The 12,599-nt window shown below is 45.8% G+C and overlaps 1 protein-coding gene across 6 annotated transcripts in view; it reads left to right on the top strand.

The window, feature by feature from the left end:
• Positions 1-12,599, top strand: part of ABCC6 (ATP binding cassette subfamily C member 6) — a 54,668-nt gene that overhangs the window by 17,943 nt on the left and 24,126 nt on the right. For all 6 annotated transcript variants that reach the window (XM_058157120.1, XM_058157119.1, XM_058157121.1 and 3 more), the window contains 10 exons: positions 326-457; positions 994-1,182; positions 2,299-2,476; positions 3,411-3,572; positions 5,376-5,468; positions 6,606-6,809; positions 6,897-7,043; positions 8,345-8,432; positions 10,242-10,311; positions 11,892-12,018. In XM_058157120.1, the coding sequence (XP_058013103.1) occupies positions 326-457; positions 994-1,182; positions 2,299-2,476; positions 3,411-3,572; positions 5,376-5,468; positions 6,606-6,809; positions 6,897-7,043; positions 8,345-8,432; positions 10,242-10,311; positions 11,892-12,018 (1,390 nt within the window). The remainder of the gene's footprint in view (positions 1-325; positions 458-993; positions 1,183-2,298; positions 2,477-3,410; positions 3,573-5,375; positions 5,469-6,605; positions 6,810-6,896; positions 7,044-8,344; positions 8,433-10,241; positions 10,312-11,891; positions 12,019-12,599) is intronic.

Raw genomic sequence — 12,599 nt, 5'->3', positions numbered from 1 at the left:
ATACAAATATAATACAAAGTAAAACACTACATTAAAAAACTTATTTAAATAGGCCAAAATTTAAAATTACAATTAAAATGATACAAACCCTATTAAAATTAAATTTGAAATTAAAATTCTAGTCCAGTCCCGCACAGATAAATAGATGTGTCTTAAGCTCGCGGCGGAAGGTTCGAAGGTCAGGAAGTTGGCGGAGTCTACCGCGGTTCGCCTGAACTGGTAGATTTTATCACCACCAATTTGCATGAACCGGAGTGAACTGGTAGCATTTCACCCCTGCATTTTTTCCTATTTTGTGATTTTATTTTATTTTTGTTTTCTACAGACTGATCTGGAAAGGCTACTGGGCTCCATTAAAGCCAGAAGACCTGTGGTCACTAGCAAAAGAGAACTCTTCTGAAGAAATCATGGACAAGGTCAAAGATGCTTGGGATAAACGTTGTCCAAAAACTGAACAGTAAGTTCCTCGACTTTGTGTCCATTTTTCTTGCTTTCCCTATTTATTAAAGGTAATCCTTTAATTACCTACAGGTAATCCTCAACTTACAACCATTTGTAGAGCGACCATTTGAAATTACAACAGCATTGAAACAAGTGACTTATGACTGGTCCTCGCACTTATAACCATTGCAGCATCTCCACAGTCAACAAAATTTGGAATCTTGGCAACCGGCAATTTGAAACCCAATGAAAAATATAATGAAACATAAGAAAGCCCGCCTCGCAAAAGACCAGTAGTGAATCCAGTGGTTTTTTATGCTACATTCATGGTTTCCCCCCCCCCTGTTTTTTAAGTTTTTTTCATTTGTTTGTTTATTTATTAAATTTTTATGCCGCCCCTCTCTCCTATAAAGTGATTTTGGACAGCTTTTTGGCTCTCGGTTTCTTCCTATTCCTCTTTCAATCGGATTTTTTTTATGTGGAGAGACTTAACAATTGGCAAAATGCTGAAAATGACACTCAAAGATGCTCGCTGTTATGTGTTTCCTGCAGAATGACCAAAAGGAGGCCAACCCAGAGAGAAAATGCGGATGAGACTGCCATCTTGCTCCAACCGGAAGCTGGCAAGAGCAAAGAACTTCTAAAAACTTTCTGGACTGTTTTTGGAACTTATTTTCTTCTGGCGACCCTCTGTTTGATCACTTGTGATGTCTTCTTGTTTTTGGTTCCAAAGACACTGAGGTAGGTGGACATTAAACTTCGTTTCCAAAGGAGGATTACTAAGGTTCTTTGGAGGGTCATCTAGTCTCAACCTCTGTCTGGTCTAGAGTTTGACGCAAGAAAGTAGCAGCTATCAGAGTAAACAATGTTGGATGAGAAAATAGTCACGTGCCAGACACATCTTGGCAAACAGGATCTCGACATCTTCAGCTGAAAGGATCGCCTAACGAAGGCTGGAAAAGATAAGTCTCCATTTGGGATGTTGCCCGGGTAATGATTTAAGAGCCGACCAGCTGCTACCATGATGTAATGCTGGGAATGAGTCAGCAAGGTTTTTGGGCTGATATCACTTTAAGAGCCTGTAATAAGAAGAGACCTTGTTGGGGCATATCAGTGTTTGTGTGTGCTTCTGTGCTGTAATTGCTGATTGTTGTTTGAGGTCTGACTAAAGTATGTATATGTATATATTCTTTGTAGAAAAAAACCACTATTTAAATACAAACCTCTGTTTACTGTATTTGCTCCTGGGTTGTCTCACATTGTCACACTGTGCGCACTCTGACAGATTTTAGGGTCAGGCATGAAGAATCAGGACTATAGGTTAAGTGGCAGTTAAGAACGTTTATTGCTCAAACCTATATGGAACAATCTAGTCAACTAATAATCATCACTAAATTGGCACTAGATGAGACTCAGCAGAATTCAAGATGGACTGGACTTGGACTTTGTGGGAACATAATGATTCTAGGCTGATGATTCTCTTAACTCTGCCCCCCATTTCTACCTGCCCTTTCCTATATTTAGAGATCCCCGGCCTGTGTTATGAGCTAAAAATAAATTACATTCACTTAACACGATTAACCTGGTCGCTAATTTAACCCATTGCCTTGGCTTCGACCATTCATTGAACCATACACAAATTTCCGAACTAATCAAAATTAAATGTGCCACGTTTTGTAACTTTACAAGAAAATGCCACTGCTAGGTCATATTTCACTAGTCAAATCAAGTCATAATTTAACTTGGAAGAAGAGAACTTTTGAAGATCCTAACGGCGCACCATTGTCCTAAAGGTTTGTGGGGTTTTGTTGCGGTTCTCATTCTAGGATAGTAGAATGACTTTGATTCCTCTTGTAGTCTTTTCCTAGATTTTATCAACGACCAAGAAGCTCCTCTTTGGATCGGTTATTTCTATGCCGTTGCGATGTTCCTTTTGGCCTGTCTGCAGACACTGTTTGAGCAGCGGTACATGTATATGTGTTTCATGCTGGGCATGAGGTTAAAAACAGCCATCACGGGCCTTGTTTATCGGAAGGTAAATCCTGCTCTTTGTCGACCGTATTTTGTTAACGCTGTGGTGCTCCTGGGAAATACATCTAGGCCAATGATGGCCAATCTTTTCGGCACCAAGTGCCAAAATGGGAACGCACACACACGCTCGCCAGAGGGGGAAGAGTTGACTTCCCAGATTGATATCAGGCATACTAGATAGACCCAACCAAGACATCAGCTCTATGACACAATTACTTTGTGTCAATAAAATAAATAAACAGAGGGATAGAATCAAGATCACGTGAAGTGTTAAGTGCCACTTTATAATGCCTTGGTAAGGCCACACTTGGAATATTGCATTCAGTTTTGGTCGCCACGATGTAAAAAGGATGTTGAGACTCTAGAAAGAGTGCAGAGAAGAGCAACGAAGATGATTAGGGGACTGGAGGCTAAAACATATGAAGAACGGTTGCAGGAACTCGGTATGTCTAGTTTAATGAAAAGAAGGACTGGGGGAGACATGATAGCAGTGTTCCAATATCTCAGGGGTTGCCACAAAGAAGAGGGAGTCAAGCTATTCTCCAAAGCGCCTGAAGGCAGGACAAGAAGCAATGGGTGGAAACTAATCAAGGAGAGAAGCAGCTTAGAACTAAGGAGAAATTTCCTGACAGAACAATCAATAAGTGGAACAACTTGCCTGCAGAAGTTGTAAATGCTCCAACACTGGAAATTTTTAAGAAAATGTTGGATAGCCATTTGCCTGAAATGGTGTAGGGTTTCCTGCCTGGGCAGGGGGTTGGACTAGAAGACCTCCAAGGTCCCTTCCAACTCTGATGATGATATTATTATTATTATTATTATTATTATTATTATTATTATTATTATTATTATTATTATTATTATTATTATTTGTATTAAGTGGCTGTAATAGGAGAAGAGATTCCTATTAAAAAGAAGATTTGGTTTTTGTCCTGTAGATCTTGGTCCTGTCCAATGCAGCAAAAAATTCAACATCTGTGGGCGAGATTGTCAACCTGGTATCTGTTGATGTGCAGAAGCTGATGGACCTAATTATTTATTTTAATGGGACTTGGCTTGCTCCTATCCGGATTGTCATCTGCTTTGTCTTCCTTTGGCAGGTAAAAAAACAAACAAACCCCACAACTCTGATTGTCTATGGAGATTCTCAGTCATCCAGGTCACGGCTGTCCCAAAGGTGCTTTTTCAAGAGACAACTGGACCTTTCTTTGTTTTTCCTTGAAGATGTTTCGCTTCCCATCCAAGAACCGAACTGAAGAACTTTGAACTGTCATTAAAAGAATGGTTGTAACTCAGGGGTGAAATCCAGCAGGTTCTGACAGGTTCTGGAATTTTGAGTAGTTCAGAGAACCGGTAGGGGAAATTTTGAGTAGTCTGGAGAACCAGCAAATACCACTTCTGGCTGGCCCCAGAGTCGGGTGGGAATGGGGATTTTGCAGTATCCTTCCCCTGGGGTGAGGTGGGAATGGAGATTTTGCAGTATCCATCCGCTGCCACACCTACCAAGCCATGCCCACAGCCACGCCCACAGAACCAGTAGTAAAAAAAATTAATTTCACCACTGTTGTAACTCGAGAATTGCACTGTACAGGTTTTGACTAGATGGATAGTATAATATTAGAAACTCACCACTAGGTGGCATTAGACTCGGTTGCCTAGATTATTAGAGTGGATGAGGTGGAGAATTTCTTAGTGGAAAGAAAGCTAGAATAAAACTTGGCATTTTTGCTCACCTTACAGTCTTCTAAGGATTAACACAAGCACCATTTTTAACCAGTCTGATTTTAAGAGGATTTGGGGCCGAATGGCCGAACAACCCGAATGGCACAATGCCATGAATGAAGGCAACGTTCTTCAGCTCTGACTGGATCCTTCCTTTCCCTACCGTCCTGTCAGAGCTGGAAAAGCTTCTTGGATGAGAAGAGAAACATCTTCAAAGAAAAAAAAAAAGGAAGTCCAGTTGCCTCCTGAAAAAGCAGGACTAGCTGTAGTGCAGTTGGCTTTGATCATTGCCCTCCCAAATGCCTTTTTAATGCATAACGATGCAGTTCACACACTGTTGTGAAGCTAAATCATCATGACATAAGCCATATCTTGATACCCTCCATATACAGTCATTTTTTTATATATTATTCATAGATCTGGAGGAGTTTTCCTCCTTCAGATGCTGAAATAGCAACAGCAATAGCACTTATATGTTGGTTTATAGTGCTTTTACAGCCCTCTCTAAGCAGTTTACAGGTCAGCATCTTGCCCCCAACAATCTGGGTCCTCATTTTACCCACCTCACTCAGAAGGACAGAAGGCTGAGTTGACCTTGAGCCAGTCAGGATCGAACGCCAGACTGCATGCAGAGTCGGCCTGCAATAACCACATTCTAACCACTGTGCCACCAGGGCTCCTAATGCAACATCCAATCAACTACAGCAGTAGCACTTAAGACTTATATACCGCTTCATAGTGCTTTACCGCCCTCTCTAAGCGGTGTACAGAGTCAGCCTATTGCCCCCAACAATCTGGTTCCTTATTTTACCCACCCCGGAAGGATGGAAGGTCAACCTTGACCCTGGCGAGAATCGAACTGCCGAACTGCTGGCCGCCGGCAGTCAGCAGAAGTAGCCTGCAGTACTGCAATCTAACCACTGCGCCACCATGGCTCTTATATTGATATTCAAATAATTGAATCATTCTTGGGTTCTGTTCACCTGGCCACTAGATGTCTCCATTAGCTCATTAAAAATGGTGAAAAGCTCAGCTCAAGAGAACAGACTTGGGTCGTTAATTATCTTTTTCCTGAATATTTCAACTCCGATGCCATTTCCTTGCTGTTCGATAGAAAGAGATGCACAAAAGCAGTCTGTGTTCTCCTCATTTAACATTCTGGTTGTTTCTGCATCCACTAGCTCCTCGGACCCTCTGCCTTGTCTGCTGTTATCATATTTTTAGTTCTCTTACCTCTGAACTTTGGGATCAGCAAGAAGAGAAGCCAGCTCCAGGTATGGGGCGTAAAATACTTTGGTTTTCTGGAAAATAAGTACATTTAATTGGGGGGGGGGCTTCAAAAGTTTTAGCAAGGGGTTCTCTGCCTGGTTGCTGGGTGGGTGTGGCCTAGTCGGTCTCCTGCACAACGGCGGAGAGTGCATTTTTGCCGTCCCCGGGTTCCGGAGGCTTTCTTTGAACCTCTGAGAGGGCTCTGGAGGCCCTCTTCCCAAACTTTCGGTAGGCCTCTTTTTTGCCTTTCCCGAGCCTCCAGACGCGCCCTGCACTTACCTGCATTCAAAACGGGCCACATGGGGACTCCTGGCCATAGTGGGCATGGTGGCCATGATGGGCGTGGCCTAATAAGCTTCCTGCACCATGACAGGGGTCATGTTTTTGCCCTCCCTGGGCTCCGGAGGCTTTCCTCGAGCCTCTGGGAGACAAAAATGCCTCCCCAGGCTCTGGAGGCCCTCTGAAGGCCAGAAACAGGCCCGTTTCTGGCTTTCCCAAACTTCCGGTAGGCCCGTTTTTCGCCCTTCCCAAGCTTCCACGTGTGCCCTGCATCCAAAATGGGCCCAGTGGGAACTCCTGGGAGGGGTTGAGTGGGTGGGGCCAGCCAGGAGTGGGATTTGGGGGTTCTCCAAACTGCACAGAATCTTAGCTAGAGGTTCTCCCAAACCCCTGCGAACCCCCAGCAGCCCACCTCAGGTTTTAATAAAAAGTTTGACCCTGAAGTTGGCCAACTTTGGGTGCACCCCAATGGGTAATTTCAATGTTTTAGGTAGACAACCTCTGTCCCGCTATGAATTTTTGGCAGCGCTTTGTGTTTTTCCTTATATATTTACTTACAATGTTGTAAATCGCTTCAGTCATGCCAGCTGGGACAATGTAAAACAAAGCAAAAGGATCCGTTAAGAACGAATATAACTGAATGAAATAAGACCAATATGAATCCTCTAAGATGGATCTTCCAACCAACCAAGGTCAAACACATGCTTGGGAGGTGGGGTTCAACTTCAGAGCTTGTGAAATGCAAAAACGGTCAGGGCTGAGCAGAAGTCCATGTTCTAATGTTGTGAATCATTAGAAGTACTGCTAAGTATTACAATTCCAATTGTCCTGTTGGTGCTACAAACTTGAATTCCCTCTTTCAGGAAGCTCAGATAAAGTACAAGGACAGCCGTGCAAGGCTGACCAGCACCATCCTCAGTGACATGAAGGTCCTCAAACTTCATGGCTGGGAGAAGAACTTCATAAGCAAAGTGCTGGGCATCCGAACTCAAGAACTTCAAGCTCTCAAGATGTCGCAGTTCCTCTTCTCAGCTTCTCTTGCGTCTTTCCAGTCATCTACTTTTCTGGTGAGCCGTGCAGATTGACCTCCCCAAAAATGGCATGTGATAGGGTTTTGAGAGGGTTTCACCTCTTCTCTGGTTGCTTCTCTACAGATTTCATTCATCGTCTTTGCGGTCTACACATTGTCAGATAAGACAAATGTCTTGGATGCTAAGAAAGCTTTTGTTTCTCTTAGCTTGGTCAACATTCTCAATACTGCTCATTCCTTCCTCCCATTTTCCATTAATGCTGTTGTGCAGGTGAGTTGCTTCGGCTACATTGCGTCAGTTCAAGTGGTGGGTCATCATTCCAGGCACTCCAGTTGTGCATTTCCAAGTGGTCTTCCAGTTAGGCCAGGGGTCGGCAACCTTAAACACTCAATGAGCCACAAAGGTCCTAACGGGAAGCCTTCGTTCAATTCTGGAGCCGACCGGAAGTCCTGTTCCCCCACCCTAGAGTCTCCTCCTAGTGTGGTACCCTTTTTCCTCTACCTGTCCTAACCAAAAGCCCTATCAATTGTGGAGCCGAACGGAAAACCCGCCCCTTGCCATAGAGTCTCCTCCTGGCCCACCATGCTTTCCCACCCTAACTGGAAGCTCCTCCCAAAATTGTGGCACTGACCAGCGACAGGGAGCCGCAGCAGAGAGATGAAAGAGCCACATGTGGCTCCAGAGCCACGGGTTGCCGACCCCGGTGTTAGGCAATCACTTCAAGCATGTTGTCAACTCCGAAGAAATCATCTTGCTCTTTCTCCGTGTTCATCTTCCTGATGGTTGGCCTGGAGGTCCAAGAGCAAAGGAAGGAGGATCTAGAACCACCCTACCAATACCTTGAGTATTACTGTCTCGCCACTAATCATCTCATCTTTAGGTCTACAGACTGGGTTGGACCTCTACAGAAACCCCAAAAACTTAATTGATCCCAGCTGACCTTTGATGTTTTATAGACCACCTACTGACCTCCTAGACGAGTGATGGCTAACCTTTTTGCCATTGCGTGCCAGGAGCAGGGCAGGAGGGGGGTGTCACACAAATGCATGCCCGTATCCATAATTTTATTTGCCCTGCCACACACATGTGCACATACCCACCCCCTTCCCCCCCCCCCCCACTCCCACCAGAAGTTGGCTAACGGGCCTCTGGAGGGCCTCCAGACTGGAGGCCATTTTCGCCCTCCCCAAGCTCCTAGAAAGGTTCTGGAGGCTGGGGAGAGCAAAAAATGGATCTTCCCCACCCCGAGGCCCTCCGGAGGCAGGAAAAAGCTTGTTTCCCTACTTCCAGTGGGCCCAGAAGGCCCGAAAATCAGCTGGCTGGCACGTGCATGCACGCTGAAGCTGAGCTTGCGTGCCCACCGATATGGCTACGTGTGCCACCTGTGGCACGCATCCCATAGGTTCGCCATCATGGTCCTAGACATTTACTGGCTCCCTTTTGACCTCCAAACTATTTATTGACCGTTTGGATGGTCTCGTTGACCCCTTGGGGGTCCCTATTAATCACTTTGGGGATTCCCATCCAAACCTTTCCTGAACTGCCTGGCGTCAACATGTATTTTGTTCTAGGCAAAAGTGTCCATCCATCGCTTAGCTACCTTTCTTTCTCTTGAAGAATTAGATCAAGCTCAGGTGGATGTTGAGTCTTCGGACCGCAGTAAGTATCAGCTTTGTATATCCTCCCAATGGATGGTCTAGAATTTCCAACCAGTGTAAAAAAGATTGATTATTCTGAGAATTAAAGCCTGTTCATCGATACGTCATGCAAATTGGGTGGGACCAGATTAGCCGGTGCAATCCCTCAAGGGACTAACCTTCGTGAACAGATGTGAGAGCTTGCAAGAAAGATGAATAAGTGTTGTGGCCTGTCAGCCACTGGCCCCTCCAGCAGCTGAATCAGAGGACGAGGAGGCGTGGGAGCCAGGGTCAGCATCAAGGCAACTTGAGGGGGAAGGGGGAATGGAGCTGGCAGAGAGAGAGAGAGAGACAGAGGTGGAGCCTGGGCCATCTGTCAGCCCTCAGATGGAGAGTCAACAGCCCCCAAGTCTGGAGGTGGCTGATGAGGAAGAGGAGGAACAACTGGGTCCAGTGCCTGATACTGTCATGTCCCACTCCTCCGCTGACGGCCGGGTCAGGGAAATCCGAATCAGGCGTGCCTCTGCAGCTCTGCCAAAGTCCTAGCAAAGTCCTCAGGGCAGGCAGGAGACCAGAAAGTGACTTCAGCAAGATATGTTTAGGCTTTGCCTGACTCAGAGAATGCCAGAAAGCAGGTCCTTTATATAGGCCATGGGGTGTGGCTCCATGACTCAGCACTTATCCAGGCCTGCCCCTCCCTTCCTTCTGTCGCCTCGGTCTATCAAGTCTTCTGACGCGAGGGTCACTCCAGTCTGCAGCTGTTGGCAATTGACCTCCCTCAGGCTCACATGCTGTGGAGGAGGGGGAGGGGTCTAGTTGCTCTGTTTGCCTGGGCATGGAGCCAGAGCTGGGGGCTGGAGATACTTCCTCCTCTTCAGCCTGTCTGGGCATGGAGCCAGGGCTGGGGCCGGGAGGCATACTAGGACATTCCTCCGTGTTCGGAAGCAGATAAGAAGGCCCCGGCTGTGGTGAGATCGGACGAGACACAACAGATACACAGCTTTTCAGAAGGCAGAGGAGAGGAGAGCAGTGGAAATCTATGGGCTGATCCTTGGGACGGAAGACCCATCCCTGCTAACGAAGCCCCACCCTAGGTCTGGGGATTAAAAAGCAGGGAGTGGAGATAAATAGGTGTGGCAATCAGCTATTCATCTCCCTGCCAGACAGATGTGTTAGTCTACAAGAGAAACTTTTTGCCAAGGCTGCTGGCATTCCTAATAAAGGAATCTTTTGAGTTCACGTCAGAAGGTTTGTCGTGTTTGGGGCGCTGGGTCAGAACAATAAGGAATGGGAGCGCAGATACATGTAGACCTTCACTTACGACCACCGTTGGAACCAGATCTTCCATCACCAAGTGATGCGATCGTTAACTGACTCCACACTTGATTTTACAACCTTTTCTGCCAGGGTTGTTAAGTGAATCTCTGTGATTGTTAAGTGAATTGTGTGGTCATTAAATGAATCCAGTTCCCTGTTGTGACCTTCATGGGATCCTGGGAGACTGCAACTATCCTAAACACGTGCTGGTGGCCAACTGCCTGAATTTAGGTCATGTGACTGGGAGGACACTGTGACAGTCGTAAATCTGAGGATTTGCTTAAGTCACTTCTCACAGTGTCATCCTAACTTTGAACGCTCGTAAAATGGATGCTCTTAAGTCAAGAACTGCCATTATTGCTGTTGAGCACATGGTGAGAACTTGACAAAAGAGAATTAAGCAGACACATACAATTCACATAATTATATACGAAAACACCTGTTCTTTTCTGACTAATATAGAAAGTAAACCAACATCCCAGAGTATGTGTTGATTAATGCATTTTTCTGCTAGATCCAAATCCCATCATTGTCACAAATGGAACTTTCGGCTGGTGCAGAGAAGGCAGTCCATGCTTAAATAGGTAAAATTTGGCGGTTCAGTGGAAGTACAATTCGCTTCTCCTCCTTTACAGCCAAAGAAACTAGGGAAGGTCCCATGCAGTGGTGGGATTCAACCGGTGTAACAACCGGTTCGCTGAGCGTGCGCTCAGCTCTGCCGCACCTATCAGCTGAGCTTCAAACAAAAGAAATATAGATTGGTATAATGCAGGGGTGGGTGGGCGGGCCCAGCTGATTGTCAGAGCGAACCGGTTTGCTCTCAGCTGATTGTTGGAGCAAACCGGTTTGCTCTCAGCTGATTGTCGGAGTTACCAGTTTGCCCGAACTGATTCGAACCGGGTGAATCCCACCCCTGGTTCCATCTGAGTCTTTTGCTTTGCCTGTTATCCAGTTGTGGGCTATGCTGTCTCTTATCTGATCCGTCCCTTGACAGCACTTATTGAACCAATCTCTCAAGGTCTTTTCCAAATACCAACAAAGGCAACTGGTTTGCCAAGGTCTCCCATTCCTGTGGCCAATAACACAGGTCGTCCTCAACTTAACGACCACAATTGAGCCCCAGATTTCCATTGCTAAGCAAGGCAGTTGTGAAGTGAGTTTGGCCCCTTTTTAGCCACGGTTGTTAAGCGAGTCATTGCAGTCGTTAAGTCGATCATGTGGTTGTTAAGTGAATCTGAGTCCCCCCCCCCCGTCCCCGTTGACTTTGCTTGTTGGAAGATAGCTGGGAAGGTTACAAATGGTGATCACATGACCCTGGTACAATGTCATAACTACATGCCAACTTGCCGAGCGCCTGAATTATGATCACGTGACCATGAACAGTCATAAGAGTGAAAACTGGTCAGAAGTCACTTTGTTCAGTGCCGTTGTAAGTTTGGTTACTAAACCATGGTTGTAAATTGAGGACTACCCGTGTTTTTAATCTGCCTCAATTCATAACATCCACACTGTGGTGTCGCAGTGGTTAGAATGCAATATTGTAGGCTAACTCTGCCCACTGTCAGGAGTTCGATTCTGAAGGCTTGAGACTGGCTCAGCTTTCCATCCTTCCGAGGTGGGTAAAATGAGGACCCAGATTGTTGGAGGAAAATAGGCTGACTCGTAAAACTGTTTAGAGAGGGCTTTGAAGCAGTATATAAGTCTAAGTGCTATTCCTTGCGAAAGAAGGAAGGAAGGAAGGAAGGAAGGAAGGAAGGAAGGAAGGAAGGAAGGAAGGAAGGAAGGAAGGAAGGAAGGAAAGAAAACAAGGAAAAGGAAGGAAGGAAGGAAGCTGCATTGGTGCAGTGATTAAAATGCAGTATTGCAGGCTGCCCACTGCCAGGAAGTTCAATCCTGACCCGCTTAAGATTGACTCAGACTTCCATCCTTCCAAGGTGAGTAAAATGAGGATCCAGATTATTTGGGGGAAAATACGTAGGCTGGCTCTGTAAACTGCTTAGAGGGGGCTGTAAAGGCACTGTGAAGGGGTATGTAAGTCAAAGTGGTATTACTATTGCTATTATTTCCAGATCTCCACCTTGAATTTAGTCTGCCTGGTGCCAGGTTCTTTCCACCCACAATACGGCTTGAAGATGACTTAAGATGTACATTTTTACCTTTATAGGATAAATCTTACCGTACCTCGGGGCAGTCTGTATGCCGTGGTGGGTCAAGTGGGCGCTGGGAAATCCTCCCTGCTCTCAGCATTACTTGGTGAGCTGCAAAGGATTGAAGGTTCTGTAGTAATGAAGGTAAAAGCACTTTAACACAGAATTTATTCAAGGTGTGGTCAGCCTACCCCAACCCAAGCACTAGCTGAATATGTGGACTTTAACTCCCAGAATTCTCAGCGATGGTGTCGTTGGCTCTGGAACTCTGGGAACTGAGGACCACTTTGGAAGGTCAACCAGACCGGGCCAATCTGCTTTAGGATTTAGTTTATTTGTATCTGTGTGTTGTAATTCTAGTGTTTCATGTCATAGTTTTAGTAATTGGAGTCACTTCAGTGGTGGCTTTCTATCGGGGGATCTACCACTTTAAAAATGGGGCTTTTGGGGGGGGCGTCCTTAAGAAGTTAATAGGGACATGGTGGCTCAGTAGCTAAGACGCTGAGCTAGTCGATCGAAAGGTTGGCAATTCAGCAGTTTGAATCCCTAGCGCCGCGTAACGGGGTGAGCTCTCATTACTTGTCCCAGCTTCTGCCAACCTAGCAGTTTGAAAGCACATAAAAAATGCAAGTAGAAAAAATAGGGACACCTTTGGTGGGAAGGTAAAAGCGTTCTGTGCGCCTTTGGTGTTGAGTCATACTGGCCACATGACCACGGAGACGTCT

This window comes from Ahaetulla prasina, chromosome 14 (genome assembly GCF_028640845.1).
Source record: "Ahaetulla prasina isolate Xishuangbanna chromosome 14, ASM2864084v1, whole genome shotgun sequence".
Taxonomy (NCBI): domain Eukaryota; kingdom Metazoa; phylum Chordata; class Lepidosauria; order Squamata; family Colubridae; genus Ahaetulla; species Ahaetulla prasina.
Note: the sequence above shows the minus strand (reverse complement) of the source record. Positions and strands in the feature narration are given on the sequence as shown.